This window comes from Pristis pectinata, chromosome 1 (genome assembly GCF_009764475.1).
Source record: "Pristis pectinata isolate sPriPec2 chromosome 1, sPriPec2.1.pri, whole genome shotgun sequence".
In the NCBI taxonomy this organism is placed as follows: Eukaryota; Metazoa; Chordata; class Chondrichthyes; order Rhinopristiformes; family Pristidae; genus Pristis; species Pristis pectinata.
In genome coordinates this window covers 47,995,764-48,021,234 of record NC_067405.1, presented here as the reverse complement: position 1 = coordinate 48,021,234, position 25,471 = coordinate 47,995,764, and the positions used below count along the sequence as shown (strand labels likewise).

The 25,471-nt window shown below is 39.4% G+C and overlaps 1 protein-coding gene across 1 annotated transcript in view; it reads right to left on the bottom strand.

The window, feature by feature from the left end:
• agps (alkylglycerone phosphate synthase) overlaps positions 1-25,471 on the bottom strand; it is a 117,402-nt gene that overhangs the window by 9,034 nt on the left and 82,897 nt on the right. The window contains exons 14-19 of the mRNA XM_052024024.1: positions 21,577-21,689; positions 19,409-19,478; positions 16,666-16,727; positions 14,072-14,161; positions 11,453-11,552; positions 9,240-9,297 (exon numbers count right to left, since the gene is read on the bottom strand). Coding sequence (XP_051879984.1) covers positions 9,240-9,297; positions 11,453-11,552; positions 14,072-14,161; positions 16,666-16,727; positions 19,409-19,478; positions 21,577-21,689 — 493 coding nt within the window. The remainder of the gene's footprint in view (positions 1-9,239; positions 9,298-11,452; positions 11,553-14,071; positions 14,162-16,665; positions 16,728-19,408; positions 19,479-21,576; positions 21,690-25,471) is intronic.

Sequence of the window (25,471 nt, the reverse complement as noted above, 5' to 3'; positions counted from 1 at the left end):
GGAGGAAGCAGAGGGTGATGGTGGAAGGTTGTTTCTTGGACTGGAGGCCCGTGACTAGTGGTGTTCCCCAGGGCTTGGTGCTAGGCCCATTGCTATTTGTCATCTATATCAATGATCCGTATGAGAATGTACAAGACATGGTTAATAAGTTTGCAGATGACACTAAAATAGGTGGTGTCATTGACAGTGAAGCTGGTTATCAGGAATTACAGAGGGATCTTGATCAGCTGGGTAAGTGGGCTGAGGAATGGCAAATGGAGCTTAATTCAGGTAAGTGTGAGGTGCTGAATTTTGGGAAAACAGATGAGGGTAGGTCTTTTATAGTGAATGGTAGGGCCCTGCGGAGTATTGTAGAACAGGGGGACCTTAATGTGCACATACATGGTTCCCTGAAAGTGGCGTTGTAGGGAGACAGGGTGGTGAAGGCAGCTTTTGGCACGCTGGCCTTCAGTCAGGGCATTGGGTATAGAAGTTGGGATGTTATGTTGCAGTTGGACAATACATTGGTAGGCTGCATTTGGAATACTGTGTTCAATTTTGGTTACCCTGCTATAGGAAAGATGCCATTAAGCTGGAAAGAGTGCAGAGGAGATTTATGAGGGTGTTGCTGGGACTCGAGGGACTGAATTATGGAGAGAGGTTGAGCAGATTGACAATTTTTTCATTGGAGCATAGGAGAATGAAAGGTGATCTTATAGAGGTGTATAAAATTATAATGGGTATTGACAGGGTCGATACGCACTGTATTTTTCCCCAGGGTTGGGTAATCAAGAACTAGAGGGCATAGGTTTAAGGTGAGAGGACAGATTTAATAGGAACCTGAGGGGCAACTTTTTCACCCAGAGAGTGGTCAGTATATGGAATGAGCTGCCAGAGGAAATGATTGAGGTAGGTACATTAACATTTAAATGGTACTTGGACTAGTACATGAATAAGAAAGGTCTGGAGGGATATGGGCCAAGCATGAGCAAATGGGATGAGCTTAGATGGGAACCTTGGTCGGAATGGACCAGTTGGGCCAAAGGGCCTGTTCCTGTTCTGTATGATTCTGTGATTTAGTGTGCCATAGCAGGTCTCTAAATATTCACCATCCTCAACATGGAGTATGAAAATCCAAAGAGCCTCTGCAGTTTTCTCTTCACGTCAGCTCACATTCTTTGATCCCTGCAACAAACTTCAATAACTTACCACTGGCTCCAGTCTCAGGACAGGTTGACCCAGTCGCCCCATGATTTGAAAGAGCATTGTTTGACTTCAACCATAACATTCTTCCAAAAATATTTCCTTTCTCCAGCAACCCACCCAGTGTCTAAATTCAAAACTACACAAACCTCTGCTCCATATCCTGGCCTCCACACCCAATGTACTGTTGTACATCACCCCTGCTCTTGCAGACCTACATACTACTTACACTATTTCAGTTCATAACCATGAGCTCAGCCTGGCCATGCACTAGTTCAAAACTATATTCATCTCAAATGCTTTGTTTCCCCATGTATGACACTGTTATTGTGCTCTTTGCTCCATCTGTGGCAGTTCTTTTGGTAATTTAGGTCTTACTCTTTGCAACACTGCACAAATACCTCTAATCTACCTCCAACTTTAAATAGCTCTTGACCACTGGATCCAAGTATATTAATGTAATCACCAAGCTGATTTAACTCCTTGAACATATTTAACAATTGAAAAAAATACATTCACTTCTCTTCCTCAGAATAAATAACCTTACATGAAAAAAAATAATCTTACCCTTTAACTTCCAAGTATCTCAAATGCCTTAATCTGCTATGTCTAGGCCCTGGGTATCATCACTCTAATAAGCAACCAACATTTTATACAATGTACCAACATATCAATGATTGGTGCTGATCCCTGCAGGCTGCACACTCTAGGAACTAATTAGCTTTCCTTCTTGCACTGCTGGTTTCAGTGAGCCATCTGCCAGTATCCCAAGACTCTGCTTCAAGTGATTTCTGAGAGTCTCCAACTATTGAGTTTTAACTCAATAGATTTCCCAGTCCCAGAAAATTGCTGATTGCCCAAATTATATGTAAATTACCATTAGCCCAACTTTCCAGTCAACCCATATTAGTCTGCCTCCATGACTCAAACATTATTTCCAAAATTCAGTGCCATCTGTAAAATAACATTTTCTTTCATTAAAAATGCTGTAAACAAAAAGTTCCATCCCAAGCACAATCAATGAGTTGGATTCTTCCAGATTTAACTGACTAAAAGAAATGAAAACAACATCCCTAAAGGCAATTTCCTGAATGGTTTCGGCCAACAATAAATGCAGAATTTACATTTATTTTACTTCAAGAATGCCTGAGAGCTGGAACATTTGTGGAACTACTCCACTGCCCTGTTGGACTCCATCCAGGAACTGTCCATTTATGAGCCTTTCAACCAAAAGATCCATTACAGATCTTGGCAGAGAATTTACCACATTATATCCACCAGTAGTTCAACACTATGTCAAGGCAGCTCCACCTACAAATTAGTCAGTGGAAATGCAAAATTATGGCAGATGTTGGAAATCTGAAATAAAGGCACAATGCGAGAAATACTTAGCAGGTCTGGCAGCATTTGTGGAAAGAGAATCAAAGACAACACTTCAGGTATACAACCTTTCATCATAGCCTGAATTCCAGTTGTGGGGTCAGTATTGAACACAAATGAACTGCATTGTTCAACAAAAAAGGGCAACGGTCAAAAAATTATAGGTGAAATAAAACGAAAGATACAAATTAAACCAGGGCCTAAGATAAGAAACGTCCAATAAAACTGGCACAGAAGGATAAAATGGAATAAGAGGCCCAAATGATCATTATTTACACAAACATATTGACTACAAGGAGCAAATAAAATGAACTGCTGCTCAAATTCAATTTGGAGGTGCAAAATATAGTAAGCAGTAATTAGATAGGGATTCAAAATGGTCAGAACTAGGGATTCAAATATCGAGTGGGTACGTAAGGAAAATGGTGGAAGTGAAGGGGCAGATTTAGTGGTTAAGGATGAAATCACTTCAATGGTGACACAGCGTACAACCCTAGGAATGCAGACATTATAAACCATTGGAAAATTAAGATGTAGAAAAAGATCTAAAGCATTAGTGGGAGTACTGAAAAGGCCATCAGATAGCAGTTGGGATGTGACAGAATGCAAAAATGCAGATATTAGACCAGCATGTAGTAAAAATTGGTTTCAATGGAGAAATGTTCTAAAAGTATCTGCCTAAATACTACTACCTACCTCCTCTGGCAGCTCATTGTAAATACTCATCATCCTGTGTGTGGAAAAACTTACCCCTCACATTTCCTTTAAATTTCTCCCCCCTCACCCTAAACCAGTGCATCCTAGGTTTAGACTCTCCTGCCCTGGGAGAACGATTCTATTTATGCCCCCTCAATTTTGTAACCCTGTAAGGTCTCCCCCTCAGCCTCCTACATTCCAGCGAGAATAAACCCAGCCTATCCAATCTCTCCTTATAACTGCAGTGGGAGGATATTCAAAATAAAAGGAACCTAATGTGATGCAGAGCAAATATTTTTAAAATCCTAGAAGGTAAACTGTGCTTGCCAATAAGGCACCATGGATGACAAAAAAGGGTCATCATAAAATTAAAGACACAAAAGTGACAATGAACAGACAGTAAGTATTACCAAAAGTCAGCGGCATAAAGAGATAACAGCACAGAAACCTTCCCTCCAGCCCACTGAGCCACGCAGCCAAATCCAATTACACCAATTCTTCATTATTCCCATTTTTCACTCTTCCCAAATTCTCAATGACCCCCTACATTCTACCAGTCATCTACACACTAGGGGCAATTTACAGAGACCAATTAACCTATCAACGCACACACCTTTGAGACGCGTGAGGAAATCAGAGCACCCGGAGACCCACACAGTCACAGGGAATGTGCAAACTCCATACAGACAGCACCCGAGGTCAGAAATGAACTCCGACTCTGTGCTGCCCTGGAAAGAAACCTGCAAGAGTTATCAAAATCAATACAGAAGCTTTTTACAATTATATTGGGAAAAAGGGGTAGTCTGGACCATACAAGTTCCTTGAAGACTGATTATTAGTGATATTGTCAATGAAAATAATGCAACAGGTGACATAATGAATAATTAGCTGCTAGAGGAACTCGGCAGGTCAGGCAGCATCTCTGGAGGGAAATGGACAATCAACGTTTTGGGCCGAAACCCTTCATCTGGACTGCCAGTGCAAAAGGAGAAATGACCCAAGTTCAGGATACCTGGACATAAAAGTGGCTTGGGTGGAGATGAGAAATAATTAAGACAAGAAGTTATTGGTGGCAATGGTATGCCAGTCCTCTATCAATACAGTGAGTTTAGTAGAAAGGAAGAAATAATGAGAACTTGCCAGAAACGATCAGCAGAAATCGTGGGGGATTTTAGTTTGCATTGTGTCAAAAATTTAGATGGGTAAAAGTAGCAAAGGTGAAGAGTACATAATGTGTTTTCCAACATGTCCTAGAACCAGACAGGTGAGACCAGACCTGGTACTGCGCAGAGATAGGATATATATGCTATGAAAATAAGCTTTTTTGCAGCAGCACAGAACACTGTAAGATGTGGACAAACATATGTTCACGTGGCGAGAGACTGCTAAGCTCTGAGATGCAGAGGGATTTGGATGCCTAAGTGTATGATTTGCAAAAGCATACACACAAGTAATGAAGAAACCTAATGTAACTGTTTGTACAAGGATAATTGAATACAAAAGTAGGGAGGTTATGCTTTGGTTATAGAGGGCACTGGTGAGACCATATCTGGACTACTGCATAGAGTATTCATCTCCTTATTTAAAGGATGTTAATGCATTGGGAACACTTCAGAAAATTAATATTACATGAGTAATACCTGGAATAGGAAAATTGTCTTAGGTTGAACAGGAAAGTTTGTATCTGCTGCAGTAGATCGAGAACTGTCTTGGTTGAAACACCTAGATCCTAAGGGGTTTTGAAAGGATGGATGTGGAGAAATGCTTAGTTTTTCTGAAGAATCTAGATCTCGTGGTCACTGTCGATGAGGCACTTTTTTTTAATCTGAATGTCATGAGTCTTTGAGCTCTCTTCATTGATGGGCAGTGGAAGCAATGTCTTTGCATATTTAAAGCAGAGGCAGGTAATTGATAAGGGGCGAAAGGTTAGTAGGGGTGGCAAGAGTGCAAAGTTGAGGTTACAGTTTCGTCAGTCATCATATTATTAAGTGGTAGAGCAGGCTTGAGAGCCTGTTTCTCATGTTTGTACAAGAGATTCAATACGAACAGATGGTTGTAAATCCAAGCATATTAAACAAAGTAGTTTGGAACAATGGAGAAGCCCTAACCTTCTAAAGTTCTTGTGATTTAGTACCACACCCTTGAAATTGCAAAATCTACCCAGTTACACAGCTATTTAAGAAATGTGAGGGGCAGCAAACCAGAGAATTACACAATAGTTAGCCTAACTCATCAGGATTTTTTTTAAAAAGTCTATAATTAAGGATATTAAGACAAACTTTTATCCTTTTCAGAGAGTTGTGTGAAGGATAGGCTATGCTTAACTAGCCTAATTGACTGTTCTGTTCTTGAAAAGGTTTGGATCTTATTTATATATAGACTTATGGAAGGCATTTGATAAAGTCCATCATGGCTGACTGTCAGCTGAAGCTGAATGCTGGAAACATATAGCATTTGACAAAAGTTTCTTGATGATGGAATTGAGGGCAAATTATTGATCCGGTTAGGAAAGTGACTCATGGACAGATGGCACTGGGAGGATGCAACTGATGATGTACTAATAAGCAATTTGTGGATCAAATAAAAGGTCAAAAGTCTGGCAAATGAATTTCAATGTGGGCAAATGTGTTGTCACCTTAACATCTAAAATGTATAGAAGAGTATTAATTGTAAATGGTGAAGACTAGAAACGATGTCCCAAGAAAGCCCAAGTACAAAGATTATAATAATTATCATGGACTGATACTAAAAGCAACAAGCAAATGACCTATATCTCCAAAGAAATAGAATACAAGGGAGTAGAAGTTATGGGCAGATGTGTAAAACTTTGGCCACACTGGTTCTAGGCACCATATAAAGGAGGATACTTTAGCCTTTTAGCAACTGTAATCCAGATTTACCAGAATGATACTTGAATGACTAAATGTCAAGGAATAAATTAGGCTGAAAGATTATACAAACTGAGTTGCATTCCAGAATTTAATATGTTAAGGAAAGATCTGGTCAAGAATTTTAAGAGGAACTGATGGACAAAAACTGAAAACTGCTTCTATTGATCTTGGACCAGGAGGAATCTAAAATTAGAAGAAACCTCCAAGAGCGTTTTGTGAATATTTCTACATGCAAAGGCTAGTAAGACGCAAGTAGTCTTCAAATGACAACTACGTCTACAGTTACTGTTTAAAAATCAGACTGATAGATTTAAATTAACCAAAGTTATAAAGGAATAGAGTAAACATGCTTATATGGTGTTGGGTCATGCTTTAGCCATGATTTCACAGAGCAGCTGCTGCACACAAATCTGGTGATCCTGATCTGTATAAGAAATCGAGGTATGACCTTCGGAAAGCTATCAGGGATGCCAAGAGGCAATACCAACTCAAAAGAGAGTCCCTGACCAGCCGCCAGTTATGGCAGGGCTTACATGCCATAACAGGCTACAAGACAAAGTCGGGCTGCATAGCTAACAACAGCGCATCCCTTCCTGATGAACTTAACACATTCTATGCACGTTTTGAACAAAAGGGAAGTGGATTGTCACCATCCACCCTGACAGCCACCAACGCAGCTGAACCTGTGATCACAGTGGAGGACGTAAGATCAGTCTTCCGGAGAGTGAACACGAGGAAAGCACCTGGCCCAGATGGTGTCCCGGGCCGCATACTCAGATCTTGCGCTGATGAGCTGGCAGAAGTATTTGTGGACATTTTCAACCTCTCCCTGCTTCAATCTCAGGTTCCCTCCTGTTTTAAGAAGGCCACTATCATCCCAGTACCAAAGAAAAGCAAGGTAACATGCCTCAATGACTACCGACCACTGGCTCTGACATCTACCATCATGAAGTGCTTTGAGAGGTTGGTCATGGCACGCATCAACTCCAGCCTCCCAGACAACCTGGACCCACTGCAATTCACCTACTGGCGAATCAGGTCGACAGCGGATGCCATCTCCCTGGCCCTACATTCAGCTTTGGAGCATCTGGACAGTAAAGACACATACATTAGACTATTGTTTATTGACTACAGCTCTGCCTTCAATACAATAATTCCAAGCAAGCTTGTCACCAAACTCCAAGACCTAGGACTCAACACCTCCCTCTGTGACTGTATCCTTGACTTTCTAACAGACTGCAATCAGTGAGGATAGGCAGCAATACCTCCAGCATGATTATTCTCAACACTGGTGCCCCACAAGGCTGCATCCTCAGCCCTCTACGCTACTCCCTATACACTCACGACTGTGTGGCCAGATTCTGCTCTAACTCCATCTACAAGTTTTCAGATACCACTGTTGTAGGCCGTATCTCAAACAGCGACAAGTCGGAGTACAGGAAGGAGATAGAGAGCTTAGTGGAATGGTGTCACGACAACAACCTTTCCCTCAATGTCAACAAAACAAAAGAGCTGGTCATTGACTTCAGGAAAGGGGGCAGTGTACATGCACCTGTCTACATCAATGGTGCTGAGGTCGAGAGGGTTGACAGCTTCAAGTTCCTGGGAGTGAACATCACCAACAACCTGTCCTGGTCAAACCATGTAGATGCCATGGCCAAGAAAGCTCACCAGCGCCTCTACTTCCTCAAGAGGCTGAAGAAATTTGGTTTGTCTCGACTCTCACCAACTTTTACCGATGCACCATAGAAAGCATCCTATCTGGATGTATCACGGCTTGGTACGGCAACTGCTCTGCCCAAGACCGAAAGAAGCTGCAGAGGGTTGTGGACACAGCCCAGCGCATCACGGACACCAGCCTCCCCTCCTTGGACTCTGTCTTTACCTGTCGTTGTCTTGGTGAAGCAGCCAGCATAATCAAAGACCCCACCCACCCGGGACATTCTCTCTCTCCTCTTCCATCTGGTAGAAGATACAGGACCCTGAGGGCACGTATCACCAGACTTAAGGACAGCTTCTACCCCACTGTGATAAGACTATTGAACAGTTCCCTTATACAATGAGATGGACTATGACTTCACGATCTACCTTGTTGTGACCTTGCACCTTATTGCACTGCACTCTCTGTAGCTGTGACACTTTAATCTATACTGTTATTGTTTTTTACCTGTAGTACATCAATGCACTTTGTACTAACTCAATGTAACTGCACTGTGTAATGAATTGACCTGTACAATCGGTTTGTAAGACAAGCTTTTCACTGTACCTCGGTACAAGTGACAATAATAAACCAATATCAATACCAGATCAAGCTCAAAGGGTTAATAAATGGCCCACACCTGTGGTTGATTTTTCAATCCATTCCTGAACCACTTCTATCTTACATTTTATGTTGCTAAATACATGAACTATTTGTTTGAGCAGCACACTATTAAAAGCTACAATAACATCTAAATATATTGACATCTACAAAAACCTGGCTGCAACTTAAATACACTACGTGGACTAAAGTTTGTCATTTCAAAGATCTTCAACCTTAACAATAGCAATAACTTCATTCACCTGTACCCAGCACCACCAATCACATCTATTCATGCTAAATCCTTCATATATGTTTCACTCACCCTCTAAGGTTAGGTTCAATATGCTTTGATTCTGATTCCACTGCTCTACAAAGCAACCATGGATTCTCCAGTCTAGAGGAAACTCCATCTCTGATTCCAATAAATCCAAAGACCACACATTCATTTTAGAACTTCTGGATTGTCCCTAAGCTTGTTCTCTCCATTTCAAGGATGAAAAAAGTTGCAAAATAATAGATTTAAGATTGTATTTGCTATAAATGCCTGCTGAAATGTTACATTGAGCAACGCATTCAAATATGATCCCTGAATTTGCCCAACTCAATTGGCCTAAGGTAACTACAATTAGCTTCAACTTTATGGAGAGGGTGAATAAATTAATTTGCCGTTTGAAAATGTAGACTCTAAACCACTGTTTATGTTCACACTGAGAACTGGAGGTAAGCAATTATAGCACAAATTTGGAAAGAAAAACAGAAAATAAGGCAAGATGAAAAGATGCACTCACCTCCGTGATGGTGAGAAAGACTTCCTCCATTCTCAAGTATTTCCTCTCTGGCTGAAGCCTGATTCAATACAAATAATTGCAGCCTTTAGTTAAATACATTCAGCAACATAATCCACACCATTTGTTCTCAATTATTCCACTAGCTTTTATTGCACACTTTAATTATGGCAAATAATGTGATCCCTAATATTTTCTATTAACATCTAGGTGTTCTTGGACATCTAAAAAAATTTAATATCCTAAAACAAAAATACTGAACAGTGTACACTATTGGGTTGGCCTTTGTTTTTACTTTCATAGAATGAGAATATGCAAGGGCAAGGAAAATATCTTGGAGTTAATTTGAACCAAAGATTATATAATGCCCAAAATGATTTATGGAATTCATGAAAAATTCAGCTGATCCTGCAATTGCTCAACTTCTGGGCCTAGCAATTTATATGTCAGAATAATCAAAGGCCCAATTTGACACATAATGGCAATACAGTGGTGATTGCCCCAGATCCTGCGTTAACTACAAGGATTATCCAGTGTAAGTCACAAGATCACTGTGCAAATGCTTAAGCCCCAAAATTGTTCCTCGGTCTTTTTCATCATGAAATCCGGGAGCAAGGGAACTTGAAGATTCCGCATTTCTAATGGGGGACATCCACTGGAACAGCTCACAGAAGATTGGCCTTGCTACAGGAAGCAATTTCCATTGATTTTGGTATCAGAAACAGCTGAGAGGACCCAGGCCAGGCATTAGTACTTTTGGAATTTATTACATTAAAAATACTTAAATTAATTAAAATAATTTTGTACAGTCTGCATTATTTTAATATCTTTAATAGCTTGAATAGTTCAATAGTTTCTGAATGTTATAAACACCATGTTTTTGATATCTGCAACCGATGACCAAGCCAATGTATGATACTTGCCAATTGATCCTAATGTCAAGCATTTCCAATGTCAAATGTGGTATAATGTACAAACTCTAGGCTGGGATACCCTTGGGGAGGATTCTATTTAATCACTGAAATTAGCCTTTGTATCTCCAGTTTTTGTTTCAAACTCTATTGAGGCTGTTTTAAACCCAACTAGTTCACCAAGATATTTCAAAGATAAAATATTTTCCAAAATATATCCAAATTTGATATGAACTGCCAAATAAATCCTGATGCTGTTCTGTCTTCAGCAGAAGTGTTCACCATTACTCCACTATAGACTGCAGAGCAACATTTGTGGAGAAGCAAGTGAGCCTTTAGGCCATTTTTCTGGTAGTGCACTAGCAAAACTTGTTCTACTCATTTATTTCAATACAATGCAGAGTTGCAATTTTTCTTTCAGGAAGAGGAACATTGCAGAGGTTGTTCCTTGCTCCATCCGAAACAGGATGGCAGAATATTTCACTGGATGTGTAGTTTCAGTTAAACATTGGCTGAGATTGTTTTCAGGGCTCAGGGTTGGCCCAACAATTAGATTTTGAGCCAAACTGTCGTGGATTCAGCCAACAAGTTGCGGTCCCCACCCACCTGCAGTTACGGAGATAGAGGACTGACCTCACTGACCCTTTGCACACAGCTTGGTCTCCATATGCATGAGGCATCAGGTAGTGTAGTCCTACAGCCCTGCCATCAGGACACTGTGGCTTCCTTGATAGAGGCAAAGTTGGGGATGGTGCCTTGCATCAAAGCCTATGGGCTACTTCACAGTTTTAAAAATATCCCTGATCATCAGAAATAGTTCAAAACTATTAAGAATGCAAATTAAGAAAGTTTAGGAAAGAGAACATTCAAAACATAACTAAAAAGTATTTTTTAATTGTATCCTCTTCAATCTCTATAGAGAACATCACTAAGTCCCAAATTTATATGTAGGGGAATGGCTGAATGACAGTGGTTTCCTTTAACTCTGTCAGCCACAGCCAGCATAATTTGGTCCACTGAATTAACAAAAACAAAAATCTGACTTTGTAGCCTGCCAAACCCAATATTGGCTCTAAAGGTCATGCAGGATAAGATGCGTTTCAGTGAGAAGTTCAGAAAGAGAGAGACCTGGACTGACTACATTCTCAGTCCACAAGGAAAACAATGTTTACAACCAATATAATGTAACTGTTGTTGAACAGTTTTTAAATAAAAACTCAGACTGAAGGAGTCCAGAATGAGAAAGGGCTGTTGGGAAGGGGTGGAGATGTTGGAGGTGGTGGTAGAGTTCTTGGACAACATTACCTCAATTTGCTCAAATACAGCTATGGGGTCGCTTATACCTCTGTAGTTAAAAGCAAAATAGAAATAGACACAAGCTCCAGCATCATAGGTTTGGGTGACTCTGTAAAAGAAAACAAGATTATGTTGGATAATCACACAAATAATTTGCTTGGCAATCTTTTTGTCATTGTTGCAATTAATATTTTTAACATGCACATTGTTGAAATCTTGCGTTTAGCCAATAGTTCTGGGAAGTCCACTTAGCAGAGCAAAACATTTAGCGAGAGGAACTCCAGAGTGTAGGTACTGTATATAGTGAATAGGTCTCTTTGGCTAACAATGAAGAGGGGTTGTGTATTAAAATTTATAAACATAGGCATTTTACATATATTTTAGGAGCTAGGGAAAAGGCAAGTCCACTCAAGAACAAAAGAGGGGAATTATACGTAGAGCCAGAGGAAGTGGGCGAGCATGGAGAAGGACATGGATGGTGAGATTAGGGAAGGGCATGTTGGCATCGTGTCTTGGAAAAACATTAAGATGGACAAGTCCCCAGGGCCCAAAGGAGCTATCCCAGAATACTGAGGGAAGCAAGGAGTTTGCTGGGACCTTATCAGAGATTGTTTCCTCTTTAGCCAGGGGAAAGGTTAAGAAAACTGGAGAACAGACAATGTTGCTCCTTTGAGTACGACAACAGGGACAAACCATGAAATAACAGGCTGCTGAGCCTTACATTAAGTGGTAGGGAAATAATTGAAGATTCTTAGGACTAAGACTTACTCACATTTGGAAAAGCATGGACTTATTGGGGATAGTCAGCATGGCTTTGTGCAGGGGAGGTCCTGTCTCATAGGTTTGATTCAGCTTTTTTTTTTGAAGTAACAGATGATTGATGAGCGTAGGACAGTGGATGTTGTCTATATTGACTTTAGTAAAGAATTTGACATGGTCCCTCATGGTCAGCTGGCCCAGATGATTAAGTCACATAGGATCCATAGTGAGTAGGTGAATTGGATTCAAAATTGGGTTGGCCATAGAAGACCGAGAACAGTGGTAGAGGATTGGTTTTCTGACCAGTGGCATCCCACAGGTATCAGTGCTCTATTGTTTGCAATATATATTGATGAAATGTGATGGCCTGATATAAGTTTGCAGATGACATGAAAATTAGTGGAGTTGTAGATAGTGAGAAGGTTGTCAAATATACAGCAGGATATAGGTCAGGTGGAAATTTGGGTAGAAGAATTGCAGATGGAGTTTAATCTGGACAAAGGCACTTTGAGAAGTCAAATGCAAGAGGTAGCACAGTAATACAGTAAATGGTAGGACCCTTAGGAGAACTGGTACACAGAGGGATCTTGGGGTGCAAATCCATAGCTCCCTGAAAATGGCAACACAAATGGACAGAGCAGTAAAGGCAGCATATGGGATTGAGTATGAGGTTAGGTTGAAGCTGTATAAAACTTTAGTTTGGCCACATTTGGAATATTTTGTGCAGTTCTGGTCACCACCCTCTAGGAAGGACGTGGAGGCTTTGGAAGGGGTGCATAAAAAGTTTGCCAGGCTGTTGCCTGTATTGGAGTGCATTACCTATAAAGGAGAGGTTGGACAACTTAGAATGTTTTCTCTGGAGTGTCAGAGACTGAGGGGCAACCTGATAGAAGTTTATAAAATTATGCGAGGTATAGATAGGGTGGGTAGTCAGACAGGGAGAAAAGTGGAAGGAAATTAAAAAGGGGGGGAAAAGTAAATTTAAAAAAAAAACAGAAAATGCTCAAAACAGAAGCTGTTGTCATCTCTAAAAAGAGACAATTTATGACCAAAAAGTCATTACCATTTTAAGTGTTCAGTAACCTATACATTTCCAATGTTTGTGTTTTTTCCTGCACTCAGAAAAAAATGTTTATATAGGACAGGATATTCAGGTTAGCAGTAAAGGGTCTTGTTGCTGCTTTAAAAAAAATGTTGCAGTAAGGTTGCTTTTACCTTACAGCAGGTGCTGCTCAGACGCAGATTTATAATGACAAAGGGTAGGATAGTGGAAATGGAACTCAAATAATGACTTTCTCCAGTTACCTCCAGAGGAAGAGGAATAAAACAAAATTAACAGTTGCCTTGGAGGTGAAGAAAGCAAACGAGTAGGGCACCAGCCAACAATGCTGTTTTCCACTTGGTATTAAACTTCCACAGACACAGAGATTTACTGATGTTGACTTTATTTTATAATTGTGAATTAAACATCCTTATGTTTTTTGCATGGCTTAAAAAGCTTCAAATGTTTACTTATTCCTAAAATAGATTAATGCAAGGAAAAGATAAATTATATTATAATGAATGTCCATTCAGAATCTAGCCTGATAAACATTGCCAACAATTATTGTGCTCAACATGTATATAGACCTTATTTAATGGCCACTGATAACAATTTGGAAAATACATTCTAAAATGATGCATTTCATTGTTTCTTGTTCAGTGAGGTCAAATGGGAAAACATAAGACCAAACAGCTATTCCCCACAAAGGACAGATGGTGCATTCACTGGACAGTGCGGGAGGGAATGAGAAACAACAGTAGTCCTGGATCCCCTGGAATGATGAATCAGAAGAATGGAACACTCAGAGCCAGATTAAAAGAACTTACCTGCACGTAGCGAGAGGGGGAAACTGAACACCTTTTTCTTTACATTCTCTTACTAGTTTCTCCTTGACATTCCTGCAGAGGTCAAGTACCCTAAAAATACACATTCAGGATAAAATACTGAAATTATTTACAAGTGAAAATATTATCTGCTTAATGTATGCTGGTAAAGTGTCATTTTAAAAAAACATCTTTCTGAATTAATTTTCTTTTAAAATTACAAGAGTAAAGATAATGGTACATGATTTTTTAATATAAAAAATCAAATTATTCCACGTACACTTCTTTTGTAGTCACATAATTCAGGATTGTGCTGCATCTGTTCATTACTGTTTGACTGTATGCATTAACTGGTTGACTGATACTAAATATCTATGATATACTAGTTCATACACAGATTGGCATGGCAATGTGGGAAACATTGGTGTGGAAAAGGAACGGGCTAACCAACAGAAAATCATCAGGATAAGTGGGTCATTTACAGGTTGGCAAAGCTGTAACCACCAGGGTGCCACAGGGATCAATGCTGGTGTCTCAACTATTCACAATTTATATTTATAACTTGGATGGTGGGACCAAGTGCATTGTAGTCAAATGTGCTGACAGCACAAAGGTGAGTGGGGATGCAAGATGCAAGGAGGAAGCAAAAGTTTGCAAAGAGATATAGACAGGTTGAGTGGGTAAAAATCTGGCAGATGGAGTGTTATGTGGGGAAATGCAAGGTTATCGATTTTGGTAAAAGGATAATATTGCTTAAATGGAGAGAGACTACAGAATGCCGCAGCATAGAGCATTTTGGATGCCTTCAAATATGAAACAGTGGCATGAAAGTAGAGCAGGTAGCTAGGAAACAAATGCAACATTGGTGTTAATTGCAAAATGAATGTGGTATAAAAGTAAGGAAGTCTTGTTAGAATTGGTGCTGGTTAAGTCCATTCCTAGAATACAGCGTAGGATTTTGGTTTCCTTAATTAATAGACTTGGATTGAAGGCAGTTCAGAGAAGGTACACTAGATTAATTCCTGAGATGAAAGAACTGTCCAGTGAGGAAAGGTTAAACAGGTTGGGCCTATACTCTGAGAATTTAGATGACCGAGAGGTGATCTTGTTGAAATACATATGATTCTGAGCTAGATTGTAAGGCAGATGCCTTAGAGTATATTTCCCATCATGGAGGAATTTAAAATGCAGGAACAGTTTCAGAACAATAGCTCACCCATTTAAGACAAAAGAGGATGAATTTCTCTACTCCCACAGTTATGGTGGTTGAATCAGTGACAATATGGGATGGAAAATAAGTGACAGCAGTGTCTGCATCCCAAGAACAACAGATGAAAAGTATATTCAAGGCCAAGATAGACAGCTTTTTGTTCTAATTGGGAAGTCTATCAAGGGTTACAGGGAACAGGCAGGAATATGGAGCCAAAGCCAAGATCAGATCAGCCATTAACTTACTGAATGACAGAGAAGACCCAAGAGGACACACGCCAAACTCCTACTCTTATATTTATCAAGATTGAGGCCAGTGTTCTGGTATAGTAGGATGTGAAGATGTAATTAAGTTTTAAATTTTAATTTTAAAGTTAGTAACTGAACCAGATTGAAATTTATAACATTTCTACAAAAACAGGTCTAAAAAGAAAAAAAGATACACTGCGCAAAATAAAATGTATTCTGGCAACACTAGTTAAAACTGGGAAATCAAAAGTGGTAGGAGTGAGAAATGCAGAACATGAAAGTTAACATTTTTCAAACGTGTTTTGCAAAAATTATGGTAAGTAGAAATTTTGCATTAGCATCTATCGATTGGAAAAAAAAAACTTGACCAATCCCTGGAAACTGAATTGAATAGCTGGGTTTCCAGACATGGTCCTACAACTGATGTTTAGAGAACTAAGCCATTTACAGTTTACTGGTTGAAACACTATTGCCAATAACAATTCAGAAAAGCTCATTTTCTGCTTGGTATAGCATCATTCTCTGGGGGAGGGTGGGGGTGCGGTAAAGATCTAACAGCATCTAATTCTGAAAAATGGGCTCACTTTAAAATTCTGATTGCATAGCAATAGACAATGAGTTGAAACCTAATTGCATTGAATTAATGCTTCACTTGAGCCTCACGGCGATCAAAAGTTCGTAATATCTCTTCCAACTCCGAGCTTGTCATACCAAAGGATGCTTAAGTCATGGTAATGAAGAACCTACATGCAGTGGCTATATGACAGGGATAGACACCAAGGACCTTAATTACTCCCAGCACTGTAATAAAAGAACAACAAAGACATGTATTGTTTTTCAATCTGAGCTACACATATTGTTCCTCTCTACCTAAAAGGAATGCAAACTACCAGACTATAAAATGATAATTCCAGTCACCATCACAACCAATACAGGAGTGCACATTTGGACCTCCCAAATGGTATATATTACTGAAAAATCCAGTGATACTGCACATTTTAAAAATGAATTTTGTTCTTTGGACAAAATTACAGAAACATTATAATGAATATTTCCTATTTCATCAAGCAATAAATGTTACAGCAGAATAAAAGATTTTTCTTTAGGAACTGTTTGAGAATAGTTTGAGAATAATTTACCGGTCCCAAGGAACAGAGGTTTCAAATGATTCTCCTATGATGTAATAGTCCATGCCCAAATCCTAAAGAATGTACAATACAATGTTAGACATGAGGATTCTTTTACTGTTTTTAAGCAGTAACTATACTCTTAAAATATCAGTAAATATTTCCTATCAGAATATACTGTGAACTTATAATTATGGAATTTATTTCCCCATGATTACTAATATTCCAAGGGTGAGATAACAATGATAGTGACAGAACTAAATAAATATTTTAAGACTGGCACGGCAGGGCATTGACTGCTCACAGCTGGATAATGAGAGCTGATAGAAACCATTGAGATCCATGGAAACTACATTTGTGGTCATTATCCGCTGCTCAAAGAATTATTGAGCTGGGGTCAGAACTTTGATCATCAGGAAGTAGAAAAGGTAACTGGACACGGTTCCAAGAGACAGTCACACAATCCCTTAGATTAAATACTTTAGAATTTGTCACTCAAGACACATGGGATTAGTACAGATAGGCACTTGAGAGTTGGCATGAACAGGCTGTGCTGCATGACTCAAGATGAGGTGTGACCACAAGTAAGGCAAGTATGGGGATGCAGAAGGTAACAATGCAGGATCCTCACTCTTTCACTTCTTTAGCAAGATCCTTACAGCCTGTGGATGGCTGCAGAGACTGCAGGATGGATAGGCAAAATGATCACAGCACTGCAGTAAAGGAGTCATTCAAGTTAGGAGAGTGAAAAGCAATATATTCATAACAGGAGACATGCTGTTCTCTGCAGCCACAAGTGTGAACATCAAATGTTCTGTTGCCTGCATGGTGTCATAGTTAAGTCATCCCCTCTGGCCTGGAGGGGAATGGAGTGGGAGGGCAAGATGTAATTGCTGTGGCCCATGTGGGAACTAGTGATGAAGATGGGATAAAGGAAGTGGTTCTGCTTGTGGGATATGAACATATAATGATCCAAATTAAACAATGTTAACCACAAAGGTGATTTCTGGATTACTGCTTGAGCCATGTGATAATCAGCACTGAGTAAATATGTTCAGAATTGAATAGATGGCTCTACAATTGATATGTGAGAAATGGATTTCAATTCATGCAGCAATGGCATGAGTAATGAAAGAAAAGGAGCTATTCTGTTGGTGTGGGCTGCACTTGAATCCGGCTGGGACCAGTATACCAACTCATCACACAATTAGTGCTGTAGATAAGGCTTCAAAAGTTAAAAAGATAAGGTCAAAATAGTACAGAACAAAATTGATAATGATAACCAGAGTCTGTGAGGAAGGGACAGTGCATTCAAACTTGAGTACATCCGATTAGTCAGAGCTAGAAACAAAATGGTACAAAGGCAAAACTGAAGGCTCTACCTGACTGCACATAGCATTTGTAACAAGGCTAGGGGAATTAGTAGCACAAATAGAAAAAAAATGGGTACAATCTAAAAGCCTTAATTGAGATAGGATTACAAAATGACCAAATATGTAAATCAAACATTTCAGGATACTTAACTTTTAGAAGAGAGAGACAAAATGGAGGTAAAGTATTAAAGAATGGGACAAAAGTAGCAAAGAGGAAGAAAGCTCACAAAATGAAATAGCAGAGTTTAGGTACAGCTAAGACAACATTGGTTGGAATTGTATATAGGTCCCCAAACAATGATGATAATGTAGGACATTACAGAAACAAAATCAGGGTTCTAAACCTGAATAAACCATGAAGACATGAGGCATGAACTGGCAATGCTAGATTGGGAAATTACATCAAAAAAGGTATAATAAGCAACTAGTAGCTAACATTTAAATAAATATTAGATTGCACAAAATATTTATCCTTTTAAGGCATAAAGCCCGACAACAAAAGTAGCCCAGTACGGCTCAAGAAGTTAGAGAGTCCAAGCCTTTTTCTTTGATCTAATAAAGTTGTGCAAAAAAAAAAGCACTAAGCCTGAGAATCGAAAAAAAATCTGAATTCAGCAACAAAGGATCAGGCACTGATCAGGAAAGGTAAAGTAAGATACAAATGAAAAACAAAACTAATTGTAAGAGCTTGTACAGACATGTATAAAAAAAGTGATCTAAAGTTAATCTGGATCCCTTACAGATCAAACCAGAAGTCATGTTAGGGAATTAGGAAATGACAGAAATTAAACATATTTTTGATACTTCCTGATGATACTGATGAACTACCAGTCTGCAGTAACTGACAAGCTCAAATGAATTGGCATTAGTTTAAAAAAAAACTAGTACTGAAAAGAAATAATGAGACTGAAAGTGATAAATCCCCAATGCCTGAGGACTTGCACTCAAGGGTGGCTATAAAGGTAGTGCATTCATTAGTTGACATTTTCCAAAATTCAGATTACAGAATAGCTCCAAAAGATTATTAAGTAGAAAATGTAAACTCACAATTTCAAACAGGAGGGGAAGAAAGAAAACCAGGAACATTTGACCATTGTCTGACATGAGTAGGAAGGAAAATGAAAGAGTGGTAAGGGCATTTGGAAAATAATTGGATTGGGGAGAATCAACATGTAATTATATAAAGGAAATCATTATTGACAGAATTGCTGGAATTGCAAGGTTCAATAGCACACTTGTGAAGAAGATATCACTGAAGAAACAACTACTTTTAAACCACACATGGAAACTCCAGAATATGTTGTCAGTTTTGCGGTTTCTACATAATAAAAACTTAAAATCTCCATCAGTCCAACCCCAAAATCCTGAGTATGTCAACATACCCGAATATATGCAATGACAAATGTTAGCATATAGCCCCGTTGTCCATTATCTTCTCCAGCTGCCAGGCCTCTGAAATTAAAAACATTCATCTAACTAAAAACAAGGCAACAGTTTATAGAAGTCAGTTTTATTCACTGATGTATTTAGCAATTTTTTTTTTAAGTCAGCACTTTGCTTTTCAACACATACTTAAGTCTCTGTAGTTTGGAATAAAAGGTCATCAACCTGAAATAACTTTCTCTCTCCACCAATGTGGTCTGATTTCTTAAACTGAGCAGCAGATGATGCACAACAATAGGGATGGGCAGATCGTATTAAATTACATGAAATGCTGAACAAAGTAAAGATTTTTCTTTTGTATTTAACAACACATACACACTGTTTATGGGATGAATCAAGCTGAACCACTGTTGTTGGCAGAATCTCAGATGATGACAAAGAGGCAAACAGGAGTGAGATAGATCGGCTGGTTGAGTGGTGTCGCAAAGACAACCTCGCACTCAGTCATCAAGACCAAAGAATTGATTGTGGACTTCAGGAAGGGGAGGTTGGGAGAACACACACCAGTCCTCATTGAGGGGTCAGCTGTGGAAATGGTGAGCAGCTTCAAGTTCCTGGGCATCAACATTTTAGAGGATCTATCCTGGGCCAAAAGCACTGATGCGATCACAAAGGCGGCACACCAGCGGCTCTAACTCATTAGGAGTTTGAGGAGATTTGGTATGTCACCAAGGACTTTCGTAAATTTCTATAGATGTAGTGGAGAGCATTCTGGCTGGTTGCATCATTGCCTGGTATGGAGGCTCCAATGTGCAGGATTGAAAGAGGCTGCAGAGGGTTGTAGACTCAGCCAGCTCCATCACAGGCACAACCCTCCTTACCATCAAGGACATCTTCAAGAGACGGTGCCTCAAGGTGGCAGCATCCATCATTAAGGACCCTCACCATCCGGGACATGTCCTCTTCTCATTACTACCATCAGGGAGGAGGTACAGGGGCCTGAAGACCCACACAACATTTCAGGAACAGCTTCTTCCCCTCCACCATCAGATTTCTGAACGATCCATGAACACTACCTCATTATTCCTCTTTTGCACTATTTTATTTTTTTTGGTAACTTGTAGTAATTTTTATGTCTTGCACTGTATTGCTGCCGCAAAACAACAAATTTCACAACATACATCAGTGATGATAAACCCAACTCTGATGTTACCGATCCAGGCTCCCTGGTCCAGGTGCAGAGGAATAACCTGGCTGACTAAACCCAGGAGCTATTCAGCAAGAATACAGTGTGAATCTCCTCAGCTGACTTACTGCTGAGGCCCCACTGTCAGAATATCCTGACAGCCTTCGACAAAGTCAGGAGTGGAGATTCATCTTCTGTCAAAACTGTCAATGGTTAGTAAAAGTGTTAAACTTTTTACATCTCTGATGTTCAGAGATGATACAAATTTCTGTAAATAATTAAAGGAACTGAACCCCATCAAAAAAGATTGGAGCCATCAACCAATATTGGAGATCAGAGATGGAATAGAATCAGAGGCACTGACTCCTGATATTCAACAGGTGGACTTGCAGCAGTCTCAGCATTGCTTACCTGGAAGTGGCTGAATGCAGTAGAGTCCAAAGCCCCAGTAACAACTATTCTGTAGAAATCATTTCCATTTGGATAGGAAAGGTTTAGAAGGTTATGGGCCAAACACTGGCAAATGGGACTAGCTTGGATGGGCATCTTGGTCAGTATGGACCAGTTGGGCCGAAGGGCCTGTTTCTGTGCTGTATGACTCTATTTACCAAGAATAAACTAACAAATTGATTGGTAAACAATCTTACCCATGGCATAACAAATATTAAATCATACAGGATTAAGGTGGGAAATTGTACAACTTCCCAAGGTAACTAAAGGTACCTATAAATAGCCAAGAACCCTTTTCTCCATCTATGGTTTACATGCTACGTCTTAAATTTTTGTTCAGTTGCATCACAGAAGGCAATTTTATTAACTGATGAATTTGGCTTTTTTTTAAATTTAAGTTAGCACTTTGCTTTTCAACCCATTCATAGGTCTCTATTATTTGGATGAAAAGTAACCAACCTGAAAGCTAACTAAAACAAAGAAAATCAGGTTTGAAACCACACGAGCCTAGGTTTTGTTTTGGAGTCTTACCCAACTTTAGCAGCAATATCGTAAACATGCTTTTCTTGTTGAAGAACCTTTTCTCTGGTACCTTCAAAAAGTAGGGTTGCTACACATAATTCATTGGGATCAAATCCCTTGAACTGTGGAGATAAAAAAAGAATCATCTTTCGACAGAATTTAAAAATGGATGGACTACACATAAAAACCCAAAGATAAACAATTAAATGAATTTTAGAATACACACCAGGCTTTGATCGTAAATTTATGGAAGTAAATAGTTTGAAAACAAATCAGCCAAACACAAAGTATGCACAGGCAGTGACCCCACTCACCATATAGGTAAATAAGTTATAGATTAGAACTTTTTCTGACCTCACTAAAGCCTGACTTCAATAATTGGGAAGGACTGTGGAACACCCTCAGCTTTGGCAGAAATATTTGCCCCCATCTTATATTTGCCCAATGATGGCATACAAGCCATGTTACTAACCGACAGATCAACATCAGAACAAATCTAAGTGAACATCAGTGTCAAACAAAGCTACATCAGTGTCAAACAAAGCTACATCAAGCTTTCTTACAATAATGTTGCACCTTACCTCCACTAAACCCACTGGCTTGCTTATTATATCTAAGGAAGTGACGAAATGATAGTTGGGTGGCAGTGCTTGATTTCTGACAACACGAAACTGGTTTAAAAAAATGTCAGTTCTACTAACTACTCGGTAATGCAGTGGTACCAAACCAGTGTATTTTTCTAGCTGCAAAGAGAAGTATAGAAATGGACCAATGAGAAACTAAAGCATTTCTGAAAACAAAAAAATCCTGAATTAGCAGAGGATCAGCCAATGGGAGAAAGTTATCCAAAGTACCTGAGATTTCAAAAGTTTTCCAAGTCATCCATTGCCTATGAAAAAATGTTGCTTGGAGAGGGCTGTTACGAGAGATTGGAAAGACTGGTTTTAATCTCACTAGAACATAGGAGGCTGAAGGGTGCCTTATAGAGGTTAATAAATAGGATAATTAGCCAGTCTTTTTCCCCCACTAGAGGGCACAGGTTTAAGGCGAGAGGGGAGAGATTCAAAGGAGAGCGGAGGAGTCAGTTTTTCCACACAGAGGGTGGCGATTATCTGGAATGAGCTGCGAGAGATGGTGGTAGATAAATACAATTACGTTTAAAAGGCGTTTGTACTGGTACTTAAGACAGGAAAGGCATAGAGGAACACAAGCCCAATGCAGGCAAATGGGATTGGCATGGACAGGCAACATGGTTGGCATGGACGAGGTGGGCTGAAAGGGCCATTTTTGTGTTGTACAATTCTCTGATACAACATAAAAGTGCAAGATAAAGGCAAAGAATACAATATAACTACAATGTTCAAGATATTAGTCTATTTTGTTTTACCAGCTGAAGCTAAGCCTTTATTATGCTGCCTGATCTGCTCACAATCATCAAAACAGTCCCCATCGTGAAACCAAAGAGTCCCAACCTTAAGCTCACCAAAATCAAACCTATTATATAATGTCCACCTACAATAATTCTCTCCATGGCCCTTAATCCAAGCTGCTATTTAGTTCTCTTCCCCTCCTCCAGATGGTCTTTTACCATCCTACAGTTTTTCTCTTGCACTGGATTACAAAAGCAACACAAAGTAGCAATCAAAAATAAGGCTAGAGTTAAATAAGTGTTCACCGATATTGTCACAGTTAGAACAAAAATTCCCAGTCAGTTTAAAACCAGGTTTTGTATGGTATAGGTTGGGAATTTTCTTTATGTCTCATGTTTAATTGAGCTGGGGAGCAGAAAGAAATAATTTGGTAAAATTAGCCATAGTTATGCCCCCCATTCTATACTTGGTGCTAACTGATTATGCTAATAATTAAAACACATGCACATATATTCAGTATTGGGAAGGCGACATCCAAATTTAAGGACCCCCACCATCTAGGCCATGCCCTCTTCTCATTGCTGTCATCAGGAGGTACAGAAGCCTGAAGACCGACACCTCAAGATTCAATAACACCTTCTTCCCCAATGTCATCAGGTTCTTGAACTGACCTGAAAAACCCTAGTTCTACCTTGGACTACATTTCCCTCAACTTGCGCTAATGTCATTATGTCTATTCTTATTTTGTCATGCAAGTTATGTATAATTTATATTAATTTAAGTTTATGTAATTTATGTTTATCATATTTGTAATGTATTGTGCTGCAAACAAAAAACCATTTTCATGGCATTTATACCCTGGGTATGTATGCCCATGACAATTTAACCATTCTCACTGCTTTCTTCCTTGCACGAGAAATAGAACAAGGCAAGGCCTTCAGAATTTGAAAAGAGGGGAAAGTAGTATGTTTGCGCTGTCATACAAATCATTTATTGCCTTGGATACTGTGTTCTGTTTCGCCTAGACACAGCCCTCGCGTGACTACAACTACACTCAAAGTCTATAAGAAGAGTTCCAAGAATGTACTGAAGGAAATAATAGTAGGCCATTCAGCTCCCTGTGCAAGCTCCAGCATTCAAAAAGATCATGGCTGATTCTGACTGCAGAATAACCCTATATCCTTCAACTCCCTAAAAGAGATGGAAGCAAGTTCCTAGGGCAGCAGCACAAAGTAGAAGAGGCTGCCCTTATGCACATGGCCCTCTACAAACAGAAATAGTTAAAATTTTAAAAAGTACAGATGTAGACTTGGAGAACAAAACAGACTGAACCAACCTTGAAATAACCAAGGGAATGGCTAATAAGTCTGCAAGTGCTTGGATAGTAATATCTATAAGATCTATTACAATTCATTCACTATAAAATTTTGTATATTGCATTTTACTACAATATTGCATAACTACATTTGATTCAGTAAAGACTGGGGTTGTCAATCAAACTCTGAAGCAAGCATAGATCTTAAGTTTCTTTCATAAACAATTCTGCTCTTATTTGCTGTCAAAGCCTTTTCCTTTTAAAGCCTTCTGGGCTTGGATCTATAATTTGCAATTTTCCTTCCCTTATGAGATCAATGATTGTAAAAAGACTTAGAGGTTTAGAACTCTTGGCACTTATCAGGACCCAAAACCAATGGCTCACCTTAAGTTTGACCAAGATGAAGTTTGCTGAGCAGTTTGCTGGTGATGCACCATTTCTACATGCTGTTTTTCAAATAAGTGCATGATCAGATATTTTAGCTGTACACACATACACACACCTCATCTCCCTTCACCCCGCCCCACACACAATCCATCTCTCTTCATTCCCATCTCCTGATCACATCATCTCTCCCCGCCCCCCATATATACACACAGGCTCCGTCTCTCTTTCTCCATTTCTCAGTTATTAGTCCAAGCATAGCATTTAGCAACAGATGCCAAAGCTGGCTGAACAGCCAATTACATTGAAGAACTCTCAGACTTAACAGGATGTGAAAGGTACAACAATTTTTACTTTAGAATAATATTAAAAATTAAAGGAACACTAAATATGGGAACATATTCATAATTTTGAAAGAAGCTGAAATATTAAGTAGCTTTGTAGATACAGATGGTTTGCCAAAACTAGAGTCATCCTCTGTCCCAAGATGGTCAGTTTACTACTAAAAACTTAGTTAGACCTTGTGCTATCAAGAGTGAGATTTAGTTTTTAAATAGCTTATTTTCTCAGCAATTCTGGTGGAACAGGCTGTAAACAATGGAGTCCATTGAACAGCACTGAACCACTGATATGATTCAGGATTTCCACATTAAACTGTGCATGCATGGAAATCCCAAAGCTGCTATCAGTTTCACAGAATAATGATGGTAAACACCAGTTTCACCATCATACTAATCAAAACCCTGGTCAATCGCACAGGTCACCAGCTGTTTTCGAAGCAGGAATATAGCTGATGACTGACTTGTGCTACTTGACTGGATTGATGAAACCATTA